General features: G+C 42.7%; 4 protein-coding genes across 4 annotated transcripts in view; 2 read left to right on the top strand and 2 right to left on the bottom strand.

Moving 5' to 3' along the window:
- The window catches only part of LOC126563321 (multifunctional methyltransferase subunit TRM112-like protein), a 459,819-nt gene that overhangs the window by 22,761 nt on the left and 409,869 nt on the right, over positions 1–27,189 (top strand). The window lies entirely within an intron of this gene.
- The window catches only part of LOC126560898 (uncharacterized), a 502,800-nt gene that overhangs the window by 427,967 nt on the left and 47,644 nt on the right, over positions 1–27,189 (bottom strand). The window lies entirely within an intron of this gene.
- On the top strand, positions 1,797–20,506 carry LOC126561908 (ecdysone-induced protein 78C). Its single transcript, XM_050218274.1, has 5 exons — positions 1,797–2,220; positions 8,494–8,760; positions 19,264–19,718; positions 19,779–20,042; positions 20,126–20,506. Exons 1-5 carry the CDS (start codon positions 1,797–1,799, stop codon positions 20,504–20,506), a joined length of 1,791 nt encoding a protein of 596 aa, XP_050074231.1.
- Positions 23,202–24,334, bottom strand: LOC126563671 (inositol monophosphatase 1-like). Its single transcript, XM_050220315.1, has 4 exons — positions 24,225–24,334; positions 23,991–24,124; positions 23,551–23,916; positions 23,202–23,485 (listed from the first exon to the last, which is right to left on the bottom strand). The coding sequence occupies exons 1-4, from the start codon at positions 24,285–24,287 to the stop codon at positions 23,224–23,226; spliced, it is 825 nt and encodes a 274-aa protein (XP_050076272.1). The 5' UTR covers positions 24,288–24,334; the 3' UTR covers positions 23,202–23,223.

Here is a 27,189-nt window from a genome sequence, read left to right as displayed (position 1 = left end):
AAAAAGGCTATTATACGTAAACAACAGACATATTCCTCGCATTATAATTATAAAATAATATAAAAAATGTAAGAAATAAAATATCTCTTGAAAATTTTATGCGTAACAAGGCTTGATTATTTTGGTGTAAACGATTGAATCATTGAGGTAGCAACACAACAGGATTGATGGTGCTCAAGCGCTGATAGAAGAAACGACCAATCAAATCTGTATTAGGCCAAGTATTCAAAATTGCAGTCAGATTATAAAAAAAATATTTGCTAACCATCAGTCATTTTTACTGATCGCAGTAGAATTGCGGTAGTTCTAGTGTAGTGTTCTAGTGTTCAGTGAATCGCGGTAGTTCTAGTGTTAAAATATTTTTTTTTTCGTTTTTATTTTTTTAAATTTATGCACTACACTTCACTTCATAATTCTACACTCATAATTTCAGAAGCTGTTTTATGTATCATTTAAGTGAAAAATGCTACTAAAAATGTACATTCTTTTGCAGATAGAATAACACGCTTGTTTTAAGTCAATCATTCCATAATCCTAGTTTTTCTTTAAATTTGAAATATGTTTTATTTTTTGACACTTTTGGCACTGGACCGTCATAATCAATAGAAAATAAAAAATAAATAAATAAATGTTTTTATAATTTTTTTTGAATAGCGGTTCTACGCTGTATTGTCAACACCGCTTTTGATGAATTTTTTTTAAATTATGAAAAAATTGAAAAAATAATTACAAAAATATCACAAAGCATTTCCTCCGTATTTTTTGCTCTACCCCGGGCAATTTTAAATATGTTCCAAGTGACTAAATATTAATCAGATTGATTCAAATCGTTTATTATGTCCATTAGTTCAATTTTCTCCGATTCCATCTCTAAGTTGTATCATCCAGGGCATTATCTAAGCAGAAACTTATTCCAACGATTCGATTAAAAGCTCTTCCATTTTACTCCGGTTTGTGCAAACAATAGTAGCAGTTTAGCATATGCACGTTGCAGTACCGGACCATCGCTGAACCCTATCATGGGACAACGCACTCACCGAGAGAAGAACAGCATATCTCCCATCCATCCCAGTATTCGTATGCTTTCTTTCTGAATGCTGCTGGTTTGCTCTCCCGTCCGATCGTACACCTTCGGTGCACGCAACCCGTCTTCCAAGGCGCATCTCTTCAACGTTCTGAAAGAGTTCCCTAGGGTCCGCATCGCCTTACTACGTATCACCGGTCCGTGAGCGGCGCGCCAAACAATCTCTCGCGGTGGTGTCGTGGAGCACGGTTCTTGGTCTGCAAAACGAAGGGGGTTCATCCAACCGGGCCGCCACCACGGCAACGGTGTTTACCTTTGCCAGCAACGCGGCCAGTATGCGTTAAGATTCTCACCAGAATGGATACGCGCAGCGCGGACGATCGTACCGAAGCGTAACGAGTTCTGGTGCGAGCTTTTTTCGCTCCCGAGCAAAGGGACGTCATGTGCTTTGTGCTGTGCGTGCGTGGTGAATCTAGCGTCACGTATTTCAGTGTGGATCGGATATGACGGTTTTAGCGTAGCTTCGGTATGTGAGCAGTTCAGGCTCGCCCCGTTGTTGTACGAATCAACCCAGTAAGCCTTTCCTTGCGAAACCCAAGTGCCATGTTACCCAGTGCCCCAAGTTTACTAGTTACAAGGTTAGTTAATTGTGTGCCACCTGCCGGCGGGTCGGATGGTATGCCAGTGATATTGTCAGTGCGGTTGTAAGTGATCTCTCACTCTGTCTCTTGTGCCGTTTGTTTTGTGTTTTGTTTGAGTGGCGCGCGAAAGCATGGATATCTACTCGCTCGATACGTCCGGTACCGGGCTTAGTCCGAGCTTGGCCAAGATCGACGAGGACCTGGCGGAGGTCAACTTCGATACCGGGTCGGAGTTTAATTTACACTTTTTCGACACACCCGAAGACTCGAACACGCAGAGCGGCTTCAGTGATCATGAGTCGAGCGAGTCGGCAGCCCGGGACACGCCACCCAGCCCGGCGTGCAATACGACGCGTGCCGCGCTGGGGATGTTATCGCGACAGCACACGAACGGGAGTAACGCGGCGAACGGGGGTGCCCTTGTGTCGGCGATCGGTGGGTCTGGGAATTGTGTGTTGATTTCATCGACAGGCCACACCGCCGCGGAAAGGACGAAAGTATCCTCGTCGAGTTATGATGGTGGTGTTCAAAGATCCTGTGCTGGGGTACGACCAGGTAAGAGAACAGAGAAGAGAATTTACACTAAGTTTGATCTGGTCTAAGTAATGTTTGACATAATAATTAGTCAGGCCGATTTTGATGACATCTCGACATTGTCGACATTTTGTGAAATCTTTCAAGCGTCTACTTAAATGTTTATGTACATGTGGCTATGCGATTCGCCAATCCTTAGTATTATGATCGAATCTGTATTCTTCTTGGTGGTAACAGGAACTGAGTAGCTGGGACAGGAGATAAAATGGTTGCGAAGTCTGTGCCTAGTTGGTATGTGGTTCGATGTGTAGTATATCCAAGGCAATCAGTAAAGATCTTTCGGACCTTGATGTCAACACAACAGGAAGCTGCAGAGTAGTGAACTGGATTCGTCTAGGAAGTAGTAGTGTGTCGGGCGGGTATGACCAATGCGAAGGCGGGCAAGGACTCGTTGATTGTGGCTGCAATCAAACAACTCGTTACACTTGATGGAGAGAACATTGGCGCTGAGGTCTTGGATCCTCAGACTTATCAAGGTAGCGAAAAACAATAAATTTGAGCACTTTGTTTCCTGTTGTTTTGACAAATCCGATGATCAATGTCTTGAACTTTAAATCGAACCAAGATGATCCGGATTATAGTTGGACAACGCACAAAAGGACACAAGCCACAAAGAGAGGAACTCTTGAACTTTGCTGTCTTTCCGTTTCCATTCCCCGCTTTTCCGCTCCCTTGCAACCCGTCTTGATGCATGCATAAATTCTGCGGCCACTATTCAAAGAATTACAAAATTCGGCCGACGGAGATGACAAATTTTTGGCCACCTCTACAGCAGGCGGGACGTCAATCGTACGCGTACTTAATATTCACGTTTCGCGCACGGATCGTGCCAATTTATGTACATGGCTAATTCACGGAAGGTACACCGGAGGACACAAACAGATAGGACACCTTCTTACGCCATCGCAGTAACGAACGGGTAGCATTCCTTGTGCGAAGACACAGCTGCATAAAATGACTTTCAAAAATACGTACCCAAAATTTGCACACAGATTTTGGTTGGACCAAATTCCACTGAGGTGGGCATCCTTCTAGCGAAAATACGAATGAGGTTTAACATCCGTTATTTCACGGACTGGCGGAGCGCTCGGACACTGGAAGGAACTTGTACCTTTGTGCGAACTACCGTCCAATGTCAGACCTGAATGGAGTGATGCTAATTCACGTGCAGCATCGGTGTTGCATACGAAATTTAGCGGTCAGCAGTCGCGAAAAACCATTTCTTTCCGAAAAACCCTCTACTTCTTGCTGTCGCTGGCAGGTTTGTCGCTCGTTTATGCTTCCTCCCGTCGGTTGACGTTCGGTTTTGGAGCTGCGTAAGTTGTTTGATTGTTTTTGGGCCTCTACTTGCTGATACGATTTAAACCCATCGTAAAGCCGCGATTCAAGATTGCTGCCTAATGAAACGCACGGCATTCGTAAGCCCCATTAGGTAATCTGGGTTGCTGTTGAGGCACCCTCAGCCTAATGTGGCATGCGCGAGAAAGCTTTACGTCAGTGAAGGGAGCGTTGTGTGTTTGTTCGTGTTCTCTTTTTTATTGTGGAGCATTAACAAGTGACAGGAAAGAAGCGCACATTCATCAGCGAACTAGGGACAGAACAAAAAAGCGTACGCAGACGACGAACCCAAAACACACGCTGTTCGTGTGTTTGGTGTGATGGTCGAAAGGAGGAAATGGCTGCTGCTGCTGCTGCCGCTGCTGTCAGAATTCGTACATGAGCATAGCTCATTAATTATGACTTGTGCTGATTGGATCACGATGATATCGCGCGAATGGGAACTCTACAACAGCGCACACATAGGCAAGCCCCAACACTGATCGATTCGTGGTTGTTAGATCGAAATGCTTAACGGGATAGCAGCGGGCAGCAGCAAGTGATGGCCAAGATGGTACTTCTTCTCTGTGAAGAAGAGAAAAAAATCCCCCATCATTCCAACGGAACGAGTTCCCGGGGTTGATCGTGCCAATCGGTACAATGCCCCAAAAGCTAATGTTTTGTCGAGCAGATGCGAATGAGGAAAAAAAAAAGACACGTGAAGGTGGGTTTGGAATTTTGTCCGAGTGCGTGTCGTGCTATTTACTGATTGCCACAAGGGGGAAAGAAGGCTTTCCTTTGTGTCTCTTTGGGTCGGTTTTCGCGAACTATGTTACGATGGTGCGTATGTACGTCGCACAACCAAAACACATCCCGTAAACAAGGAGCTCGGACATGCCAGAGAGGCTTGGTGTGAGGTTTGTGTGTACAAGTGTTAGAAATAATAAAAATAAAATCGGATCTAAAGTTTATTTGCCTTCTGCCCCGTCTCACTTGTCATTAGTTTTAATGTTTGACGCAGATACTGAACACACCAAGCGCTGAGCAAAAGGCTCGACAGAACAGTTAGTTCTAAAATGAAGAACAGCTTTAAAAAAAAAAGACATATAAAAAAGGCTGAAAGCTTTATGCTGTACTGTTTGCTGATGATTCTGCGTCTATCAGTCGGCAGGGATTTGCAGTGCCTCGGGGAAGTTTAAAACCGAACCCACCCAATATCACTCGTGAGGTTGGGGATGGGCGCGTGTCGTAAGGACGGGTTTAGCTTAGCGCAGCTTAACAGCGAGATTAAGCGATGCCTGGAAGCTAAACCGAAGACGCGCTTTGTGATGATGGAGTGTACCATGTATGCTTTCTGCCTGTCCTACATCCTAACCTCATTCGGCAATTACTTTTGCTCTGACCACGTAGAGGACGTGCTTTCTTCCAGTGACGATTGTGGAGGAGGATTGTGTGACTCGTTCGAGCGTGGTGTGTACAGACACACGCACACACACACACGCCGAAAGACGACGCTGATGAGGTTGATGAATATCTCCTGCTTCTAGCCCTAGCCATGTTTCCGCACTGTTTCGTTGGCACGTCGTTCGCAAATTTCTTTCACCCTTCCTTTTGGAGTGGGCCAGTTTCCGAGCCATGCATTGTTACATTTAGGAGAGCAGCAGTAGCGTGTACCGTTATACATTTATGAGTTTATTAATAAGTATAATTCCCTTCGTTCTCGTGATCGAGATCGCGAGCCTGACACGGTGCTTGTGTTGCCGTAGGTCACCAGCGGTAACGAAGCGTTTACTGCATGTGATGGACGGATGGAAATGTTTGAACGGGAATGTAAAGCAACGGGTTCAAACTGGGCAGAGAGGTCCAGCAAGTTTTTCATTGGCATCCTTTTCTGTTTGGTCAAAGTTTGAACGATTGTAGTGCTGCGTCACTTCGATATGAATGTATTTAAAACTAGTGTTATGTTTGTTTTACACATGCTTGTTTATATGTGTCTGGATTATCTACACACGAACAGCGAACTCTTCTAGTGATTTGATAATCAGCTCGTGATTCTTGTGTGCTAGAAACAAAAGAGAAATCCTTTTGAGAGCGTTTTTTAAGATATGCAGACAGAAGAGAGGTCCGGTAATAAAAATCCATCCACCCGTAGTGAGGATTTGCTATCCAATCTTATAAGCCCCATTACATAGCCAACATAACCTATAAGCAGGTCATTAAGCCAAGTAAAATAATTAACAGCATCAAGTTCCACTCGATCGTGATTCAATTTATCTTAAGCAGAATCTAATAATTGATTTTTCTTCTTGAAAACACTGCAATAAATACAGCACCAATCCATCAAACTATATAACAGTTTACAGTGTCCTGAGGTTGAGGGGGATTAGCTCCATCAAAATACTTTGTAGTTCATTGCGCCTGTCTAAAGTTCGCATATCCCTACATCAATTATGAGTTTTTGAAAGCATCAGGGCTATGCAAATTTTAATCTAATCTTCTTTCGATAATACATTTGAATGCTTCTGAGGAGTCGCTTTCGCCCACATGGGACTTGCAATCTAAGAGGTTCCTCTACACAAAGTTTGCTGATATGAATTTCTCTACCATATTGGATTAATATTTGTCCTTTGTAATCAATATAAAGATCGTAAATAGGTTGCAAAAAGCTTGAAATACTTCAGTAGCGTGTTGCGTTACGCGTCTTTAAGTTGAAGCCTTATTTTTATAATTTTCCCTGCCATAATCGGTCAACCATCTCGCTTCTCAACTCGGCACAACATACTAAAAATCGTGCTGCACCGCTGCATCTTTCCTTTGGCCAAGTGCAGTACATTTATTACACAACGACCATGCTCCGTCCGCCCCCACCACAATCCTTCCCGACCAAGACGAACGACAGCACCACCAGCGCGCGTTGCGTATTCTCGCCGGAAAATCAATGCAGAAGAAACGAAAAGATCATCAGAAACAGCCCGTTCCAACCGATCGCAGCGATGTTATGTTGCTTCCAAAGTCTGCAGTTTCGGCCGTTACAGTTACACGAGCGCTTGTTGCTGAACGGCAATCGTCTGCGAGGTGACTGGAGGATCGGTGAAACCTATGCTGCACAAGCGTTGTCCACGAACGCGAGATCACGCGTTTCTCGCACGGTTCAAGCGGTATGCTCCAAAACACACACAGCCCAACCATCTTCAGAACTATAGCGAGTACGTGTGTGTGTGTGCGCGTGTTATTTTTTGTCGTCGTATTTTTCTACCGCGAAAAAGCTTCATCCACGGTGCGCACATTTCATTTCGCTCTACATAAAATGCCAAAGCGAACGAGGAACAAAACAAAAACGGCACATCCAAGTTCAACGAACTGTTCTGGTACCGCTCGCGCTACGGTCCCGCTTGTCCGTTGTGATCCGGGCAGCCGGTTATCGTACACCGTTTTGGGGCCGTTTATGGTGCTCGAATTCACCAAACGCCAAACGTCAAGGAAGTAGCGTCCGACCGGTCGGACGGGGCAGCGTGTATATGCAAGCGCCCGACAGCATACCGTGGCCACCGCCCCATCGCACCGTATGTACCGGTATCGTGTGTTGATCAATGGATTTTAAATTGAAATATTTGCAATTGTAATGCAATGCGATGGTGGATGGGTGTGGAACGAAGGCGGAGAGTTGGAGAAGAGTGCGGTATACGGTCACATAAATAGCACATGCGTTAGGAATGGCCACACTAGCCCCGGAGGGGTTAGGTTTATGCTCGCAAGAGGTGAAATATCTGGGAGAGGCGTGAAGGATAATCATTAGAAAAGGTGCCTAGAATGGCGGAAAAATGTTCTTCGTCACACTTGTGTAGGTATTTGTGTGTATCGTAATGAAAGCAACGAATTGCTTTTGCTTAGAGAATAGAGAAGATAAAATAAATCTAATGGGTGATTGGAAATGCTGTTGCAATTTATGGGAAATAACTAAAGAATGGAAAGGAATTTTGTAATTTTGATTGTTCAGATACGATTACTTTACTGGAAAATGAGATTTTGTTTGAAAAAATCGGTTATATAAATGTCAATTAAAAGTATTGCTTAAAAGCATGTCCTCAACGCCTGAAGGTATGCAATCTCCAAGTTCAAACCAAGCATAGAACAAATACATCACCTTTTCCATCTAGGAACAGAAGTTCTGCAGACACCCAGCAAGACAACATCTTTAAAATACAATCAAGTAAACATACGGCCACGATTATACATGCCAACCGATGGGTGAATAAATCTGACCACCGTTGTGAGGATGAGGCAAAGCTTTCTACATCTACATCTGCTGGAACGCAGCATTTGGAAGCGACGCCGACAATGATGAGGTATCGTGATCAGCGTGAGCAAAGCACAGCACCGAGCAGCCCGCAATCTCTTCTATGCTAATTACGTTCGCGTAACATTGACCTATGGTAGTTGAAGCGATCGTAGCAGTTGGTGCATGTTGCAAATGTATGCAGCACTATCCCTAACCTATCCCTCTGTGGCGGACGACGGCCCCTTTTCGCCAGTGCGGGCCACACCGCGATGCGCCGTGCGGCTGGTAGCAGCACATTAGAGGATTGGAAAACAATATTCAAAGTTCTGTTTCTTCCTCGGTCAAGGGGCAAAACAATCCTTGCCAGCATCAGCGATGCGATGCGCATGAAAGTTTCAATACGGTTCTGGTGCTGACGGGGTGGATGAATATTTATTTCCGGCGATGCATTCTAATCAAAAACGCGTTCTAAGTAGGTAGACAGTCACCGAAAGGGAACAAGCATTAAATGACGCTCTTGTCTATTGGTCTATTGGTTTGCGGGTCATTTACACTTGGTGCCATCCATTTTATTTCCCTTAAAAATTTTCTCCATTTCTCTAATGGTGCTTCACATTTTTTTCTTACACTCATTGCAGACCCACCGTGTGCCGGTTCGGACGCCAGCTCAACGACGACCGCCAAAACGTTCGTCGCCTGTAAGGTTTGTGGTGACAAAGCGTCCGGATACCATTATGGCGTTACCTCGTGCGAGGGCTGTAAGGGTTTCTTCCGGCGCAGCATACAGAAGCAGATCGAGTATCGATGTCTGCGGGATGGCAAGTGTCTAGTGATACGGCTTAACCGCAACCGGTGTCAGTACTGTCGCTTCAAGAAATGTCTCTCGGTGGGCATGAGCCGTGATTGTGAGTACATGTTCTTGTGGATCTTAATAGGGGTATTTTAGCGTATTATTAAATAGGATTTAACTTCTTTATTATATAGTGGTGTTTAATATGGAATTCCAAACATTAAACAAAACTTGAGCAATTTCTTAATGCTTATTTCATGAGCTAAATTACATTAGGCGGTCTTTGTGATGATGAATCAGGATATTCTTCTCGACTTAACAACCTACTAGGTCACGCTAAATTAAACGCGTAACTCCTCACTACCGGGCCGGCCATGTCGGGTAATTAGTGGGAAGCTCGAAAATAAGTGGACAGTAGGAAAATAGTAGTAGACAGTTTGGACTTTAGGAAATAGGCTTCCAAAGGCTACAACATATTACGTATCAAAGTTACGGTTTGTTTTTCTATAATTTCAAGTGTATACTACTCCAACACAATCCAAGAACATTATCCGCATTATAGAATCGGTGTGGAGTACTTTTTTAGGATTTTACAATACGGTGGAGAGCTGTCATAATCAAATATAAATAAATAAATTGTCTAAGGATATTTTGAGAATTGGAAAACCTCAAACGTTTCATTGTCAATCAGTTTTAGTGTCTGAAATACAATGTTTCATGTATCGGAGTCCCTGTCTCTTGAAAATCTAGAAAATAAGACGTCTTTCTGCTTTGATCAGTAATCAGATCTAAGATCTAACAAAATCAACTAAATTTGGTTCATCTTTTTAACATCCCACACCAACCACATCGCAGCGTTTATCACGAGAGTGAGAGTTACCAGCATATGATGCAACATCCGCAAACTTCTCATCCCCATGAGTGGGAGGAAAACTGGGAAAGCTAAAACCCGAAAAACTAGAAATTCCACCTTTTTTTCCTCGTCTGCAAGCTATCTATAAGGCCCGTTTGTGTGTAGCGTAGTTGCTTCCCTATGTCCGTTGTCTCTGGTCGAACTTTCAATTTTTCCCAACCCACCATCCTTAAATCCGCACCCGCAATGTACATGGACATTTGTGTATGGAGCTTTTCCTACATTCATCTCAACAAAAACCGCTTGTAATGTCGGAACCCGAACTACATATATTTGGTCGCTTTTGAGCGGTTAATTTCTCCTGTCGCTTTTAGGTAATGGAAGGTTGGGAAAGTTTTTCTGTCTCTCAATATCGGGCTGGACCGGGCTAGCTAGTGGTAGTAGTTGCAGGCTACCGAATGTCGAAGGTGGTTGAACGGAGTCGCCAAACCCGAGCCTCGGAGTAGTGCCTGTGCTACGGCTCTGCTACCGACACGGGTACGAGGCGAATGCACTCTTGCCCGATGATCCGTCGGAGATAATCCCATGCCGCTGGACTGCTGATGCAAGCGCGTTGCAGCAAAAGGTTAGGACTGCAATTGCACACCGGTTTTGTTGTTCGTTGTCTGTGTTGGGCTGCTTCCCCGTTCTCGTGGCTGCTTTTTCTCGAGCATAATTTTCACCAGCTTTTCGGAACCCCGTCAGCTAGTGCCGCTTGCCCCGCAGTGGGCAAGGGCAAGTCATTTAGTGTGGAGAGAAGCGGGCAAAGAGTGCTTCCTGAGTTTTTGTGCCTTTCTTTCGAAAAACCGTCGACGAAGAGATCCTGTCCACCGCAATCTTTCTTCCCGGGCTCCGAATACAAAACGTAGCTATTATTGATTTGCACGCAGGCACGATGTGAACCAGTTTGCATGGGGCATGATTATTGGCCAACCGTTTTGTTGTTTCGTTGTTGTGCCTCGACGTTGGAAGCTTCTGCCCGACAAGAAGGAGACGGTGGTGAGATGACAACGGTGGGTTTAATTTGAAACATGGTAATTGGAGGTACAAGGATTGGGCCAGGCTGCTGGCCATTTCCTACTAACGGTATTAATGCATGCTCTGTACCGTTATGGAAGGATTAAAATAGAGCTCAGGAGGAAGTCCAGGGTTTAACCACAGCCAGAAGCTTTTGGGGATGTTTGGAGCATGAGAATCCATTATTGGGTTTGTTGCAGTTGGAAGATTTGTTGTTTTTTCGAACGGTCGAACCAATTTTCTGTGGTTATTGCAAGTTCCCAGTTCTTCAAGTGATCCAAGTCTCTTTAAGGAAGAAATTCAAAAAACTTATTCTTCGATTTTTTCTTTGATATTGATCTCAAATAGCGACCATTATGAACACATCGTACAGTGTGTCACATAACAATAAAAACGTTCAACAACAGAATAAAGCATCGAAACTAATCGTTAATATTTTAGCTAAGCTAAAGAAAATATTTGCTATGGACTTTATTAAACTTTTGAATATTAAAGTAGCTTTAAAAAAATGATACAAATTGTCGCTTAGCTGAATTTTTTATTATCAGATCTTTTGGAACTGTTTAATGTTGGGTTTCGATTAGTGGCCGATTCAAATGATTTTAATTTTTTGAAAAAAAAATTGTCACCCTACTATGTAAATGTCATGCCAAACATATTTCTGTTAAAATGTTCCTTTAGTTATGTTGCACAAAGAACAATGTTTATAGATGGTAATAATAAAACTATTGTTTTCTTATGCATTTTAATAAAAAAGCGTACATTTTTAAATCCTATAAAGCTACACGGCAAGGCCGTCCTTCATGAAAAAAATAAAAAATAAATAAACAAATAAAACGAAGTTTTCTCGGCCAGTTATAGCAATAGCAGGATAAGCAAAATTTGATCGGCCCTAAACAAAATTCAAGTAAGAAAAACATTTTAAAATATTTTTTTTATTCCCAATGTGTGTTCCCTTATGTCACACACTGCATTTAAACCTGTTTAAGAAAACGTTGAAGAAACTTGAATTTAACTTATGTGTAAAACATAATTTGAAATATTTTATTTTATTTCCTTAACTGTAACCCAATGTCTTTTTCTACGTTTTATTCAAATATTTTTTGTTAAAAATATGTAAAAATTTATGCGAAAATATTGTTGAATGTTAAATTTCCCTTTTTTTGTTAAATTTGAACTGTTTTTTCATTTATTTTCTATTACTAAAGTATCGATGTATTTTATAAACATTCGGTTAAGGTTCTTTCTCTTAAATATTTGCTTTTATTTTGATATTTTTTTACGTCTCCAAGCTACAGGACACGTTGCGAATTCAAGCTTAAAATTTGAATATCTTATTAAATCGAACATCCTAAAAAATAGCAGAAATCCGTTTTTTGCACCTTTTTCTTTTAATCAACCCTTACCAAGTCCTCACATTCACTCATCCCTTCACCGTGGGTTCACATCGGAAACGCCTCAAACGGCCACAAAGGTCAAGGGAAATGAAGGTGGACGCAAGAAGCCAGCTACAGGAACACAAACAAATCAACAACCAAAACAAACATCAAACAACTCATTACAACCTCTAAACCGTAGTTTACACTTCCGCCCATCGCCGCACGATCGTCACGACGAACTGTGTGCAGGCACTGCACAATGCACTTTTTGGGCGGTTGTATCTGGTGGGCTGTTTTCCGCGTTGTGCAGTCGGTAGTTCCATTTCACTTCACGAGCGTGTGTGTGTGTGTGTGCGAGCGTTTTGTTTTCTACTTCGCAAAGATTGGTGAAAGATACACGACCAGAGCAGAAGGGTGAGACAGAAACAGGAAACAACACAATGCACTGGGGCGCTGCAAAGATGCATTTCCTCATTACACAAAAGGGTTTCTCAACCAGAGATTGTGACTTTTCTTTCACACCCTTTTCGCTTTCGCGTTTGCTTTATCGCTTTTATTCTTCTCGCACTTTTGTTTAACGGGTTTTTCGTAAAGCAGTGGGGGGAGAGATTCATACATACACACACACACACACACACATAAACGGTCCAGAAAGTAGTAAGGTGCGCTAAAAGAGATTTAACATTTAGCCGGCTGTCCCGAAACTGCAACACCGAGCGGCATTTCGCTTTGGATGCACTTTTCCTTCGTGTTTGCCGTTTAGCATCGGTTCGGGCACGGTGGATTTCGCATCAGTTGGGATTTTCTTCTGCCCGCCGGCTTCAACGGCACTCGAGTGAAGTGCATTTTCTGTCTGTTTACTTTTCTTTATTGTGTGTTTTGTGCGGTTTTTACAAATGTGTGAGCGCGAGTTGTTGAGTGAATGATTTTGGAGCTCGTGTGTTTCCGTGCAATCGAAGGGACAGAGAAAGTTTTCTCTTACCCCTTCCTGTATTCTTTCATCCCTCGAGAGAAGTGCAATGTTCATGTGCAACATGGTGCATAATTGTCGTTCGATTTTGATTATTCCTCTTACAACAGTTACCCTTTTTTGCTGCCTGCGAAATTTGCTGTTTAATTTGGCACTTGCCCGCTCGGAAGCTGTTTCCGAATACACCTAACCAGTTGCATTTGAAAAATAGGCATACAGTGCTTAAAAGGGCGAGCCAGTTCCCCCCCCCCTCCTCTCCTTTGACAGAAGAAAAAAAAAACTAAACCCGCTTGCCGGAAGCGAATCCCCTTCCATGGATTCCCCTTCATTTCGCTTCGGTTAGCTGCAATCGGTTTGCACGGTGCCACCGGACTGTAGCATAAAACTGCATACACACCCTTCGTTCTCCACCATACTCGTTCCAGCCCCCCCCCCCCCCCCCCAACAACCCGACGTTTTAAACAACCCGCAAAAAGGCGGAAGGAAAGTGATAGTGCATGTGCAACTGCCGGTGGTTCGTAGTTCGATTCGGAAGGCGAAGAAGCGAAGAAGAAAACGGTCGGTTGCAGCACGACGGCGGTGACGGCTTTTCCGGATTGCATTTGCGCTTACCTTTCGCTTTTATTTTCCCGCACCCTGGCACGTGATAGAGTTTTCTCTTATCGGTTCGTTACACGGCCGGTACGGGGCCTGCGTTTCGGGAGTTTTCGAGCTGCAGCTGCAAACCGCGTGGCGTGGCGGTGGTGCAGTTTTTAGTGCAACGCGTGGCGCGCGACCGGTCGGTACGATTGTGTTGGGAAAACTGGTGGAAAAGTGTACGCCAACTGAGGATATCGTTGATCGTTGTTTTGCTGCAAAAATCAGTGTTTGGATGCAGTTTTTTTGTGAATAGTTTGTGATAACAAAAATTTTCGGTGAATTTTTTGTGACGTAGTGAAGGTGTCGATACCTCTTCGGATTACACCAAAAGTGCGAATCGAAATCGGAGTCAGATTATTATCAAGCAAGCAGCTTTATTATGCAAACAAGATGCAGTGCGATGTGCAACAAAGTTTGACGAGTAATTATGTTGTTTTACATGTAATTAAAGGTGTTATTAAATAGTGTATTTAAATTAGTTTTGTTTCGCACGTTATACTGTGACAAAAGAACAACATCCTCGTCATGTACTAGCATGTTTCGAATATTGTGCCCAGAAGAGATCTGAAGAGAGATGAGATGTTTTTGTTTTTACATTTGTATTTTCCGTTTGAGCAATTAATTACCTAATATTTATAGTTTATTAATAAACCAGGCCTCACTGAGCACTGCTAAAAATACGTTCGACATTTTATTGGAAATATGTTTGTTACCGATTATGACCGATCTTTCTCTTGTTTTTTGGTAATGTTTGAGGCACGCTCGTGCTCTGGAGGCGATAAGAAATACTTTTCATGGACTTTAACTGTACATCTTTGTCTAGCGATCTGACAAAGTTCACTACTGTTTTACTCATTAGAACTAGTGGAGACCTTTAGTTGATACATAAGTTGCAGACTTTACCAAAATAGTAGCGCCATACTGTCGCTTATTAACAGTTTTGGACTAAACTATGCTCTGGAAACTGGAAAAGTTGCAAATATTATTAACTTATGCACCAGCAACGCAGCACTTGGGTAATACTGGAAAGTAGTGGACCTAGAAAATAGTTTTGGGACTGCTGGTTATACGCAAAGGAAACCGTAATGCCGAAAAAATGTGACAATAGATTTTGATAAAACATGATGGCTTTTCGACCCAGTAAAGCTAGAGTTGTTTTCTTCTTTTTCTTCTTCTTGGCTTAACGACCTCCAAAGTCATGCCGGCCATCGAAATGACTTTCTAGACTTCCGATACCACGTTGTTGGTTAGTCAGTCCTCACTACGGGGGGACGACGGTCTGGATGGGATTTGAACCCCGGTCCTGCCGTTTGAAGCCCGGCGCCGCTGTTCCCTATACCACCGGGCCGCCCCAAGTTGTTTAGTTGTTGTTTTGAACTTATTTTGCAGCTCACCACCTGCTCGACTATTGTTCGTTGGCAACACTTTATGCAGCTTTTGATAAATTAAATATCCACGCGATAATTTCGTCCTTCTCAATCCTTTGTTGGGGTAAGAGGTGGGACCTATCATCACCTTCATCATCAATAAAACCTAGAGAGGTTCTTCGTCTGTCATTAATAGCTTTCTGTGACTTTGTTTTACCCGTAGCTAGATAGTAAGACTTGATTTCCGATCCTGTCGTTTGAAGACTGGCGCCCGGCTGTTATCTCGGCCATCCGATCGTCAAAACTAAATACATTAGGGCGTTGATAATTCGACAGCAATAAATGAGTTATGGAGTTATTTATGGATGATTTCTGCAATTCTTTGCCTCTAGATACAGAATTAATGATTGCAACATTGATATTCTATTCTATTTAAATATTAATGTTTTTCGTAAGCTAATCGATGGCCAGGGGTGTGATCTAGTAGATTGTTAAGCCAAATAGAGTGAGCTTAAGGAATTCCAATCCACTATATCGATGAAATAATTCTTTAATAAAAAGGGTTCAATTAATGTACAAAAGCGACCATAATTTGGGCTGAGGGACCAATTAAAAAGACCGACATAAACTAATGAGTCTCGATACTCTAGAGGCAAATTTAGTTTCAGTGACCTAAAGCTTTTGACACTTTTATTAGGCAAAAACGTACGAAAAATTTTCTTCTTCTTCTTGGCTTAACGACCTCTAAGGTCATGCCGGCCATCGAAATGGCTTTCTAAGCATACCGATATCACGTAGTTGGTTAGTCAATCCTCACCACTACGGGGGGACGGTCCGGATAGGATTTGAATCCCGGTTCTGCCGTTTGAAGACCGTCACCGCTGTCGCCTACACCACCGGGCCGCCCCAAAAAAATTAAGAAAAAATGTATATTGGTTCTAAATGTTCATTTTGCTTATAAATAATTGTGTTATGCCACTAACTGGGCTTTAAATATTCAAAAATATTAAAAAGTGTTTCAGTCTTTAAAGCAAATGGATCTACATTTCATTTATTATGCAATTAAAAAGCGAAAAAAGGCATGTTCGAACCCATTTTGAACGTTTCTTTGTCCTATGTTCTTGCTCTAATCACAAAAGTCCATTACTAATTAGCTCGAACTCGAATCTAACTCGTTCTTAATAACACTTTGCTGACCATTTCGTGATCACCGGCAGACGCTTAGCGTAACAGATTGGTTAAATATTTCACACACTTACTAGAGGCAGCAACCGTAACGACAATTAGCTTACCAGTTAGAAGCCGAAAGTAACGATAAAATCACTCCTAAACGCTTTACCCTCCTCTGTCTCCTCTTGTTTGGTGCAAATTGATACGGAAACATTGGCGTGTTGAGGCAGGAACTCAAAGTCCCAGTTTTTACTTGGTCGCAAAAAAAAACTCAAACATCTCCGGGAAATGTAATGCAACAAATAACCTTTCTCATTCCCTACCGACTGTTCCGTGTGACCGTTGATAACTGCCTTGCGTGTCACCCGATTAAAATGGCAAAAACGGAATGGACTCCCAAAGTGCAACCAGGAACTGTGAACGTGTGTTTGCATAGTTTTGTTGCGTCCCATGTCGTTACCTCGTGTCGTGTGTGTGTGTGTGTGAAATGAAGGCGAAAATGCCATCCCCCCAACGGACCCGGTACGGTACGCTTATCGTAGCATAATTTTCATATTATGCCTTCACCTGAGCGCCTGGTTATGCTTAGCTTCGTGTGCGGGTGTGTGGACCCCGTACCGGCGTGAAGTAATGCACCACAGCAACAAATGTGCTTCTCCGGGTTTCAGCTCAGTTTAGTAGTGAGTGGTTTTCCCTCACAACAACAACTACTTCTGGTGGTGCCTTGTGCAATTTCTTTCCGCAATTTATGATACACCCGGCGGCCATTCCCAGGTTGTAGGAAAATGTGGCGCTCGGGTTCTTTGAACTCTCTTTCACTCGCCCGTTTCCTCGGTGTTTTGATATCGTCGTGACACATTTCTTTCGTCGCTTCGTCTATGCAGTTGCACACATTTCACCCAGGAACAGGAACTCGAACAGACCCAAGACTTTAGACGTGCCTGGGTGAGGTCTTGTTCATGATGCAAACAATGCGTGTGAAGGGTGAAATGGTTTTTTGTTTTTTCTTCTTTGAGCTTCAGAGACGTGGGTAACAATTTACGAACATTTATCAATTCGCGTGCCTCATCATTAGGTTTTGTTAGGAAAGAGTGAGGTAACGAGTTGTAAAATGAATGTTTTGCTGTAATTGATGAGAATTTGCCCGGTTCTTTAGAGGAATGGCAACTCCGGAAGAATTACTTTGATGGTTAAAACAATTCTTATTGAAGAATAGTTAACTTACTTTGTTTTAGTAAATATCTGCTTTGGATGTGTCACTGCTTTGGACTGCCACTGCATTTTTTTTTCATAATTTATCATTTTTATGACGTTTTCTATATGATATTAAACACAAATTGAAAATATTTGTAAATGATTCAAATGCTTCTACTTGACCTACAGTTAAGTTATGTTCATTTAAACATCTTTTTCATTAAATTCATCGATGTTCTCTTTTCTTTAGAATTTTTTTTTTTGTAAATCCCGAAACAAAGCATATTTAAACATTAGTAAATTTTTTAGATTTAGTTGATTTTTTAAATAATTTTTTGTATATATTTATTTAACAAGTGTTTGAGGTTTTGAGACTACATCCGCTTCTATTATCGGTTAAAGTGTTGAAATAATTTTATATAACACACCAATTATGAAGAACGTGTTACTGGTTAAAAGAAGAATATGATGGGAAATTTCTTTAATTTAACAAAAGTATCCAAAGTTTTTGTGTAATTTTATATCTTCTACTGCATGTTGAACTTGTATTCTATAAATTAAAAATATTTTTGTGTGGCTATATATGCTTGATAGGTAACTTACATTAAATATCTTGTTTTAATTGCGTATTCAAAATAACGCTAATTTTGTTGATTGAATAACAAACTATAAGCTCATTTTTGTTATAAATTTATACAAAACACCAACCATGACCCGCAATTCGTAGCATTTTTTAATTTTTTAAAGAAAGGACTGTCATTTTGTTTCTTTGAAATGTATTTTTAGTATTTTCATCCAGTTTTAAATCGTTTTTCCTCATTTTTCCATAAATTTAGCATTCATTTGCCTGATGATAGTTACATTTCAAACCTTTCATCTTCTTTCTCAACAGCAATACGGCCAGGCCGTCCCTCATGAATAAAAAAAAAAAAAAAAAAAAAAAAAAAAATCTTCTTTCTCAACGCCAACAACAGCTACATTTCACTACAATGTTTCAATATAAAATTTATGACACACCTTCCCGGGCTCGGGCCACCGCACAAGAAAACAAAAAACGAGACACATTAGTTTCAGCACACCATTTTTTCGCCATACCACACTTGCCAGATTTCGCAAAAAAACATCTGTAAAAAGTGGCCATGTGTGTGTGTGTGTGTGTGTGTGGCTCAGTGCCGCGAAGTTACATTGCCCTTTTTTGTCAGCATTTCGTGTTCCGAAAGTGCAGCCACATTGCTTCCTGTACGGTTCAACCGTTCGGTTTTTATTGGGCCCTTTTAGTTTTTCCTCCCTCCATTGGTTCCATAAAAGGAAAAGTTCAAATAACGAAACCAAATCCTGCACCGGGTGCATCGAGAGGCGGAAGTAAAAATTTGCATCATGTACTAGAGTTAGTACACTGAGGCCACAGGGCTCTCTCTCTCTCTCTCTCTTTCTCGCTTCCATGTAATAGTTTGCACTTTTCTCTTGGCATTTTGTTTCGATTTATTTACAATTTTCTTCCTCTTTCGCTTCGCGAACTTTACCTTGTGTTTGAAGTGGGTTTCCCCGGGGCCAACCAGAGAGTTAGAGAGACAGAGAGGGAGCGTGGCACACAGCAATAACAGACCCATTTTGCTCCACCGAAAGGGTGAACCCTTTGGGGGGAAATTCATGTTTGCAGACTCTCCCGAACCTTTGCCTGTATTCCCGCTCAAGCTAGGTTCGCTTTTCTTCGCTGACTCGCACACACACACACACACATACACAGTATGCAACCAGCTGAGTAGGGTGCATAATCGATTCGTCGTGTGGGCGCTATGCAATTTATGGTTGCGCTTTCTGTTTGCGAACGGTACAATATTGCTGTTAGTGCGTGTGAGGTGAGGGAGAAAATAGTTGCAAGGGACGACTTTGAGATGGCACGAGTTGCCTTTTAACATTTAAAGACTCTACTGAAGAGGCTTGTGAACTTCTAATTCTAACTTCAAAATTCTCTCTTTCCCTTTTCCAGCGGTACGGTATGGACGTGTGCCGAAAAAGTCCCGAGAAGCGGGAAGCTGCAGCGAGGAGAACATGAGTATCTGCGTAAACTCGACAACACCTTCGGTAGCGCAGCTGAACGGATCGCTTGGAAGCGGTCACACTAATAACGCCAACGGGATGCCCACCAACACCAATACCACCACCACCACCACTACAATCAACAACAACAGTAACGGTAGCAGCAACACCGCCATCAACAACAGCACATCGAACGCCATGTCCACCAGCAGCTGCACCGAGATCAGCACGTCAACGACGACGATCCTGCCCTGCGACTCGATGACATTCACACCACCGGAACTGTCCGTGTACGACATCATACAGTGTATCGCACAGGCGCACCGTGGCCACTGTACCTATACGAGCGAGCTGGTTAAAGACCAGAACCGAATATCGTTGCTCAGCTGCAGCGAGAAACATAACGTAAGAGGGTTTTGTGAGGTTGCAGATTGCACGAGTACTCAAAGACTCTCCTCTCCACAGCCACTCGAATCGCTCGAGGATCAACGAATCTGGCTGTGGCAGCAGTACGCGATGCGCATGACACCGGCCGTACAGAGGATTGTCGAGTTCGCGAAACGGGTCCCAGGCTTTGGTGAGTTTCTCCAGGACGATCAGCTGATCCTTATCAAGCTCGGATTTTTCGAAGTTTGGTTAACGCACGTGGCCCGCTCGACGAACGATACGATGCTGACGTTTGACGACGGTGTGTACATCACGCGACAGCAGCTGGAGATGATCTACGATGTAAGTGATCCTGATTCTGAACCTCTTGTCAAAACTTTATGCCACTGCATGAAAGCAACCTTATCGATCGTTTTCTTTTGCAGTCGGAGTACGCCAATGCACTGTTTAACTTTACCACCGGCCTAAACAGTTGCTGTCTGAGCGATACCGAGATTGGACTGTATTCGGCCCTCATCCTACTATCCGACCGGCCCGGGCTGGTCGAAACGAAGCTGATCCTGAAAACGCGCGAATGTATTGCGGAAGCACTGCGAGTACAAATTACCCGTTCGCGGGCAAACAACGGTATGAGTGCGCTCCAGATTATGCCCGCCCTGGAAGCACGGGTGCACGAGTTGCGCATGCTGGGCGAGAAACATTCCGCCCATCTGGAGTGGTTCCGTACGAACTGGAGCACGATCCGGTTGCCACCGCTGTTTGCGGAAATCTTCGATGTGCCCAAATGTGAGGAAGATCTGCAGTGAGTGAGCGAGCGACTTAGACAAGATACCGTTTTTTTCTCTCTCTCTGTCGAGGCCACCAAGAGGCAAAAGAAGCTGGGAAGGTTTTAGTGTGACATTCCCATTAGGACGTAAAAAACCATTATCAGTGACATGCACGTACACATCAGATTAGAGGAAGTATCATACCCGTACATACACATATATTGACACATATCACACTGTGAATATCGATGTGAAATTTTTCATCCCTCCTCATTGCCCAGTCCCCAAAAACGGTTAGATAAGATCCAATTATTCACAAGCAATAGAGATACGATCGTGTGCATCCCGCATAATCCCGGACCTGCGGGAGGATGTCTGTGTCTGATAACGACCAGTTGGTGCTGTTGTACACACACGACAATAGCAATAAGTGGCGGCTGCTAACCGACGGTTAACCACAAACCACACCAGGACAGCCTTTAAGTTTTTCCCCCCTCCCCCCCCCCCCCCCCCTTCTTTCGGTGTATTTGATGATACGGAATTTAAGATAAAGACTAAACAGAGCGTGTGTTACATCTTACCAGGCAGATAAGGAAGTAAGTAAGTAAGTAAGCAAGTAGTGGCCATCAAAATAGCTCGTTCGTTCGTGCTCTCGAATCTCTCGATGTGTGTATGTTTCCATTCCTTCCTTCTCCAGTGTTGTGACAATGCAGGGGCAGGTTCTCGAAGCAATGGTAATAATAGTAGCAGGAGTAGTAACAGATAGCAATAGTACTATCGTACATCGTAGTAGCAAAACACGTGTAGACACAATATTTCCCGCCCTGTGTTACTGGAACTAGACGTTGTTAGCCAGCTGCCTCTAAAGCAATTAGACAATTCTTAGCATTAGCGTAAATCCCTTTTTACAACCTTCTTCTGCGCGTATGAAAGAGAGAGAGGCAGAGAGCAGCTTAAACAATCATGAATGATATACCTTCAGCATGAAAACGAACTCTCGCAAGGCTGGCGCAAATAGGCAAATTGAGACTTTTTTAACTTAAGTGAACAAACTGGTGCTGTAATTTTTAAAACTAGACGATACTAATTTTTAAGCAAGTATGACAAGACCGTCGTCGATGGTAGCTAATTGAATTGTATCCTTTTTCGCCGTTGTGTTGATGAAACATGAGAAGAAATTTCTTTTCCATTGCGCTTGGTAACGTCGTTCAGTCATCATCGTTGCTCGTCCACTCGAATCGATTCGAATTTTACCACTGACTGTCGTCCGATGTTTGATGAAATGGCGGAAGATGAGCGAGGAGATGTACTAAGGTATGCACTAAAAAAGGAAACTCTAATTTTATCGATTTTTTTATCGATCGAGTATGAGGCTTTGTTAGTAACATCAACTCCAATTCTGATCAAAGAGCTGGGAGAACATGATGCTTCTCCAGACTATCGATATTAGGCTCGACTGGATTTCTACAATTTCTATAATTTCTACACCCAATAAGAGTCTAGTTCCTGGTGCCTAGAAGCATTTCGCTCCTTAAATGCCTTGGAGATCCCTTGGAGATCCTGGGCAAGACTGGCATAGTTGTAAAAGATCTCCAATAAGTCTCGGCTTTTCTGAGCGATACAAGCTCACAATGGTGGATGAACGTTTAAGGTGTTCTGAGGTTTCCTACTTTCGAAATTAATTTCAAACCTTTTCGGACGTTGATCAGCCACAACTCATCCCGTTAGGTTCCTTACTCGAGACTCTTCATCCGGGGCTTTCGTATCCAAAGCTCCTTAGGACGTAAGGAGAACGCTTAAGATTCGAAAGGCCCCATCTAACTGTCCTAAGGCATCCCGACAGAGAAGTTACTAGTTATTTGCACAGGATTTGTGAAGTTAATTTGTCTTTTTTTAATGCATATGTTAGTACTATCTACTACCTACAATTTTGCTGTTGTGAATGTGAGAATCATTTTAACATTCGCCAGAACACATTCTATTTATCTATATTGTTAACTGGTTCGCATGTTCGTAGTTTGAATAAGGTCGCGCACACTTTTACACGTTTATTGCGGAAGCGAGCTCTGGAGTTAGGAGGAACAAACAAAACAAGACTCCCTGTGGGACAGAAAGTGAGACTACGATTTAGCTATATAAATATATTATAAAGAACCCGTATACATCTATACACGTATACATATTTTTGTTACGCATATTGTTGCCTTTTGATTAGTGAGATTAGTGGTGTGCGTGTCTCGCCGTTTTTTAGCCAATTTAGGAACGCCCCTTCCTTCTACGCGCCGCTATGGAAATGATTAGGAAATTGTGTTGTATTTTGGGGCATGGATGAGTTTTGCGTTTTTCTTATTTTTTCGTTCCTGTTTGCCAACTCTTGTTTCGAGTTTTTTTTTCTAGCGTCGTGCACCTTTTCGGCACTGACTGGAATACAGTAAAAGCAAAAGCAAAAGTGCATAAAAAGAATGGCCATTCGTTGAGTAAGTGTTGAGTAGTGAAAGTGTACGATGCAGGAGGTTATATTGAAGAACGTGCGGAAATAAAATGGAAATGTTTTAGTGTTAAGCAGTTTCACTACTACGCTCGATACAACAGTTAGATTGTGGAGGTTATGGAGTAACATTTATTCAACTCTTATTTATTATTCAATATTGCACATTATTTATGGACAGTAAGTACAGCAAAGAGGTAACTATTTTTGTTTTGTGGGCTTTAAAAGTACATACGGAAAGAATAACATAACGTTAAGTTATTACACTTTAATCTCTTGGTTCGGGATAGAATTGCGTAAGGGCCAGAACCACCTTATCAGCAAGTTCTTGCGAGCTGGCGCATAGCACTCGTCGTGACATCAGATCCAGTGGACCACCGGCCGGATCCAGACATACGCCGCCCGCCTCTCTGACCAGCAAATCTCCTGCCGCAATGTCCCAGGCATGAATTCCAAACTCGTAGTTAAAATCAGCCCCACCGAGGGCTACCATTGCCATGTTCAGTGCCGCCGATCCGAGGCTACGCAAACTGTGGGAAAGAAATGTACTGCAAATTAAGCTCCAGATCAAATTTTCTCTCATCGCCCTTTTTACCCATGAATTTGCCGGACAAGCTTCCCAATGTTCTCCAGTACCACGCGAGTTTTTTCCTCTTCCCGCGACGTTCCGAATTCCGTCGTGGCCAGTGCACGTTCGAAAACCGTTTCGCCGGACACCCGTATCGGGTTACCGTTCAGGAACGCACCCAGCCCACGACGGGCGGTAAACTTTTGGCCAATGATCGGATTGTAGATGATGGCAATTTTTGCCACCTTGTCCACCAGCAGCGCGATGGAAATGCACGAATGAGGAAAGCTGTGCACAAAGTTCATCGTACCGTCCACCGGGTCGATAATCCAGGTCGGTGCGTCGGTCAGTTCGGCCTTCTTTCCTTCGCTCGTTTCTTCCTCGCCGATAAATCTAAAAAAAAAAAAACAAATATTTAATGCGTTTTATAAAGAAACAATAATGACCATTTTCATTAAACTATTTACTTATGGTCAGGATATTTGGCCGTGATTCCTTCCATCAACATACGCTCCACCTGTTGGTCTGTTTCGGTCAACAGATCGATATTGCTGGACTTTTCTACCACGCGCTTCCGCTGCGAATTTCTGGTGGCGATTAACTAAAAGAACAAAAAACCGGGGAAATGGAAAAAAAATCAATCATCGATCGAACGATGTCCACCCCCTGGAGGGTTTGCTTGCGTAATGCAGAGGACTTACACTTCCAGCAGTTTCCACCAATCCGAGCACGTGCTCGTAACATTCATCCAAATTGAGCGCCATCGGGGTTTTGTAATTTTCCACACACAGAAGCACTATTAATTAACAGGACAGTAATTCCTCCCAACGTTATCACCCGTACCCGTTGTTATTGTTTACTCTATGCGTGCTTCAAACAGACTGACCAATTTGCGTACCGTACCGAAATAGGAAAACAAAACCCCAACAGGACAGACTGCTGCACACTTTTCGGAATTCTTCGGGAATAGTTCGTGTGCCGTTGCGTCCACTTCGTCTTTTCCTATGCTGCTGCACAATCGCTGCTTCTAATCTTTGTAATGTAATCACGAAAAGGGAATGGTTTTATTTGTAAACAAAAAGGGCACGTCAAAATGACAGCTCCAATGAAAGCCAGTGGTGGACAAAGCTCAAGCTGTACTACAATCGACAGAGCTTTATACACCAAAGGAAAAACATTAAAAAATGGTAAAGCTGATACACAAAGGCCCAGTTTTTGTTGGCAAACGAGCTTCTGTGCAGCATTTCCCTTCAAATTCAAAATTTTCCAAACAAAATGAATAATGAAGATTGAAGCGTTTGCCACGCCTGCACCCGAATGAACATTTCAAACACAACATTGCGCGAAACATCAACTGTCATACAAATCGACCGTTGCTTGGATTCAAAATTGTTGATTGTAATTCTTAAACAGAAGTCACGTTTTCCAACACAAAATTGGAGCCCTTTTATAGTTATCGTTGGAATACTTATACCAAAAACTAAGTAATATATTAAATTCCAAATAGACTTATCAGTAATCAATCCGAAATCAGACAGAAATTTGTGGTTGAAAGGGCACCAGCGTGGCATGAAGATACTTTATCGTTGTGGTTTCGATAAGGAATGCTCGTCCCCATTGTGGTAAAATTGAAGTCTCCTAAGGCACTTTACATGCCGCCACAAGAGGAAAGCATGTGCGAGGTATCACCATAGCAAAGCACATAACTTGCTCTATCACTAGAAAGAATATGGCGGAGAAAGATATTGAAAAAGCAGCGGCAAATCATTCGTTTTTTGCATATAACATTGATATGTTCCGGTAGAGTATATTTATTCCAGTATCGTGTTTCCATCAGTACAGTTATTTGAGTTTAATTTTCTTTTCGTTTTTCTTTGTCGTTAATTATGTTTTTCAAAACATCTGGAATGAGCACTACATCCTTCAAAGTTTGTATAGACTCACGAGAACGAACAACAGCATGCAAATTATGATCGGGATGTAGCGCCCAAGGAAAAGGGCGCAACTCTACAGTAAAATCAATAAGTGATGCAATTACAGCGCACATTGCACTTGGTGGCCACGGTGCGACGATTATATATCACTCAAAAGTATACATCCCAATTAATAAAAAATAGTCATCGCCATCAGCTAGAAGTGGACTAAATGATAGTGGCCACCCCGTCTCGTGCAGTCTCCTCCTGCAGTGTGTGTATGTTGGTGTGTAGGCACGCACACATGATATGTATCGTTGTATCAGGCGATAATAAGAATTAGGTTACGGACCGACGCTTTTTAGCCCCTTTTGGGGGCAGTGAGGACAGTCCACAACGAAACCTTGCTTTTCAGTGTTTCACTCCGTCGAAAGAAACACAATCCGGTCCAGTCCAGATAACAGCTCGCGGAGGGCATCCACTATTTTGCCCTATAATGCGAGAACAAAGATATAGCCGCTATACGGTTTAACAGTTGATAAACTTCTAATACAATGCCATGGTGGCATAGATCCTTTCCTTAATGCTACAAATGGTTTTTTTTTTATTAAGTTTCTCATCCCCTGTAGGTGAAGAAAACACCCAAGAAGAGGAAAATGATATGTGTTGATTTAGTTTTCTTTTTGTGGTTTGTTTTTTTCCCCCGCTCGCGAAAGGTAGAGCTCAATGGAATCGTCAGTTCGAATCTGTGGCCAAAACAGGGTAGAATACAGAACAGAAGGAACGATGTGAGGAACTACAATGTTTGGTGGTGAATGGGTTTCGGTTGTTTCTTTTTTGTTCTAAGTGTATAGTGATACGTGACCTTTGTCAAGCGTTGTGAATGTTTATTTGTGGTAAAACTTATAAGCAATAAAAAAAAAGTATAGAGAAGCAATGGAAATAATAAAAATGATTAACACGCGGACGATCTATCGGTTTCCCGCATTCCGCATGTGCTAAAGTGTACGGTTTGAAATTTACACACGTGTATGGGTGGTTCAGGTGAAGGGAACAGGAGTTATTGGGAGGAAAAGGGAGATGTTTGTGTGACGGCGGTGTATATGTTTCCTTCCTTCACTTGCTCACTATTAAATCGTAGTATGCTTTGCATTCGGATGCACCTACTCACACTGGCCTACTTCGTCTCTGCCTAAAAACAATCGATCATCGCTCTGCGATATCCCTAACCCTACCTAGGCAACAGGTTACATTTCTGATTACACCAGCTTGTTTTTTGTGCATTCTTCTTTGCACACCCGACCTGACTTTGCCGGAATTGTAAAATTATTTAGTTAAATTTTAAGCTTCCGCTTTTCCATTTTTTGAGATTGCTAACAAACGAGAAAAGCGCGAGCTACCGTCCATTCCCAGCCACATCATATGAGAGCACCCTTTGCGTGGCTCGCTTCTAGCCTAGAGGCTTACATTTAATACTAAAAACTCAAAATAGCCTTAAATTTGTTAGAATGCAATAACAGCTACTTAACGTGTATGGTTCGCGCACCGTTCAGCTTAACAACGGCAGTAGGCCAAATTCTAACCTTCGTGTCCATTCTAGCAGCGTGGGCATCTTAAAAGCTACAACTGCACTGAAATCTTGTATCATTATCGCAGTTTTCGGTTCCATCGTTTTAAAACCGATACCTTCCCTTTCTGGATCGCCACAATTCGAGCTAGTAGTAGGGGTTTGTGTTTGTGGTTCCCCGCCTCG

Source organism: Anopheles maculipalpis, chromosome 3RL (genome assembly GCF_943734695.1).
Source record: "Anopheles maculipalpis chromosome 3RL, idAnoMacuDA_375_x, whole genome shotgun sequence".
Classification (NCBI taxonomy): domain Eukaryota; kingdom Metazoa; phylum Arthropoda; class Insecta; order Diptera; family Culicidae; genus Anopheles; species Anopheles maculipalpis.
This window is presented reverse-complemented; position numbering and strand designations above follow the sequence as displayed.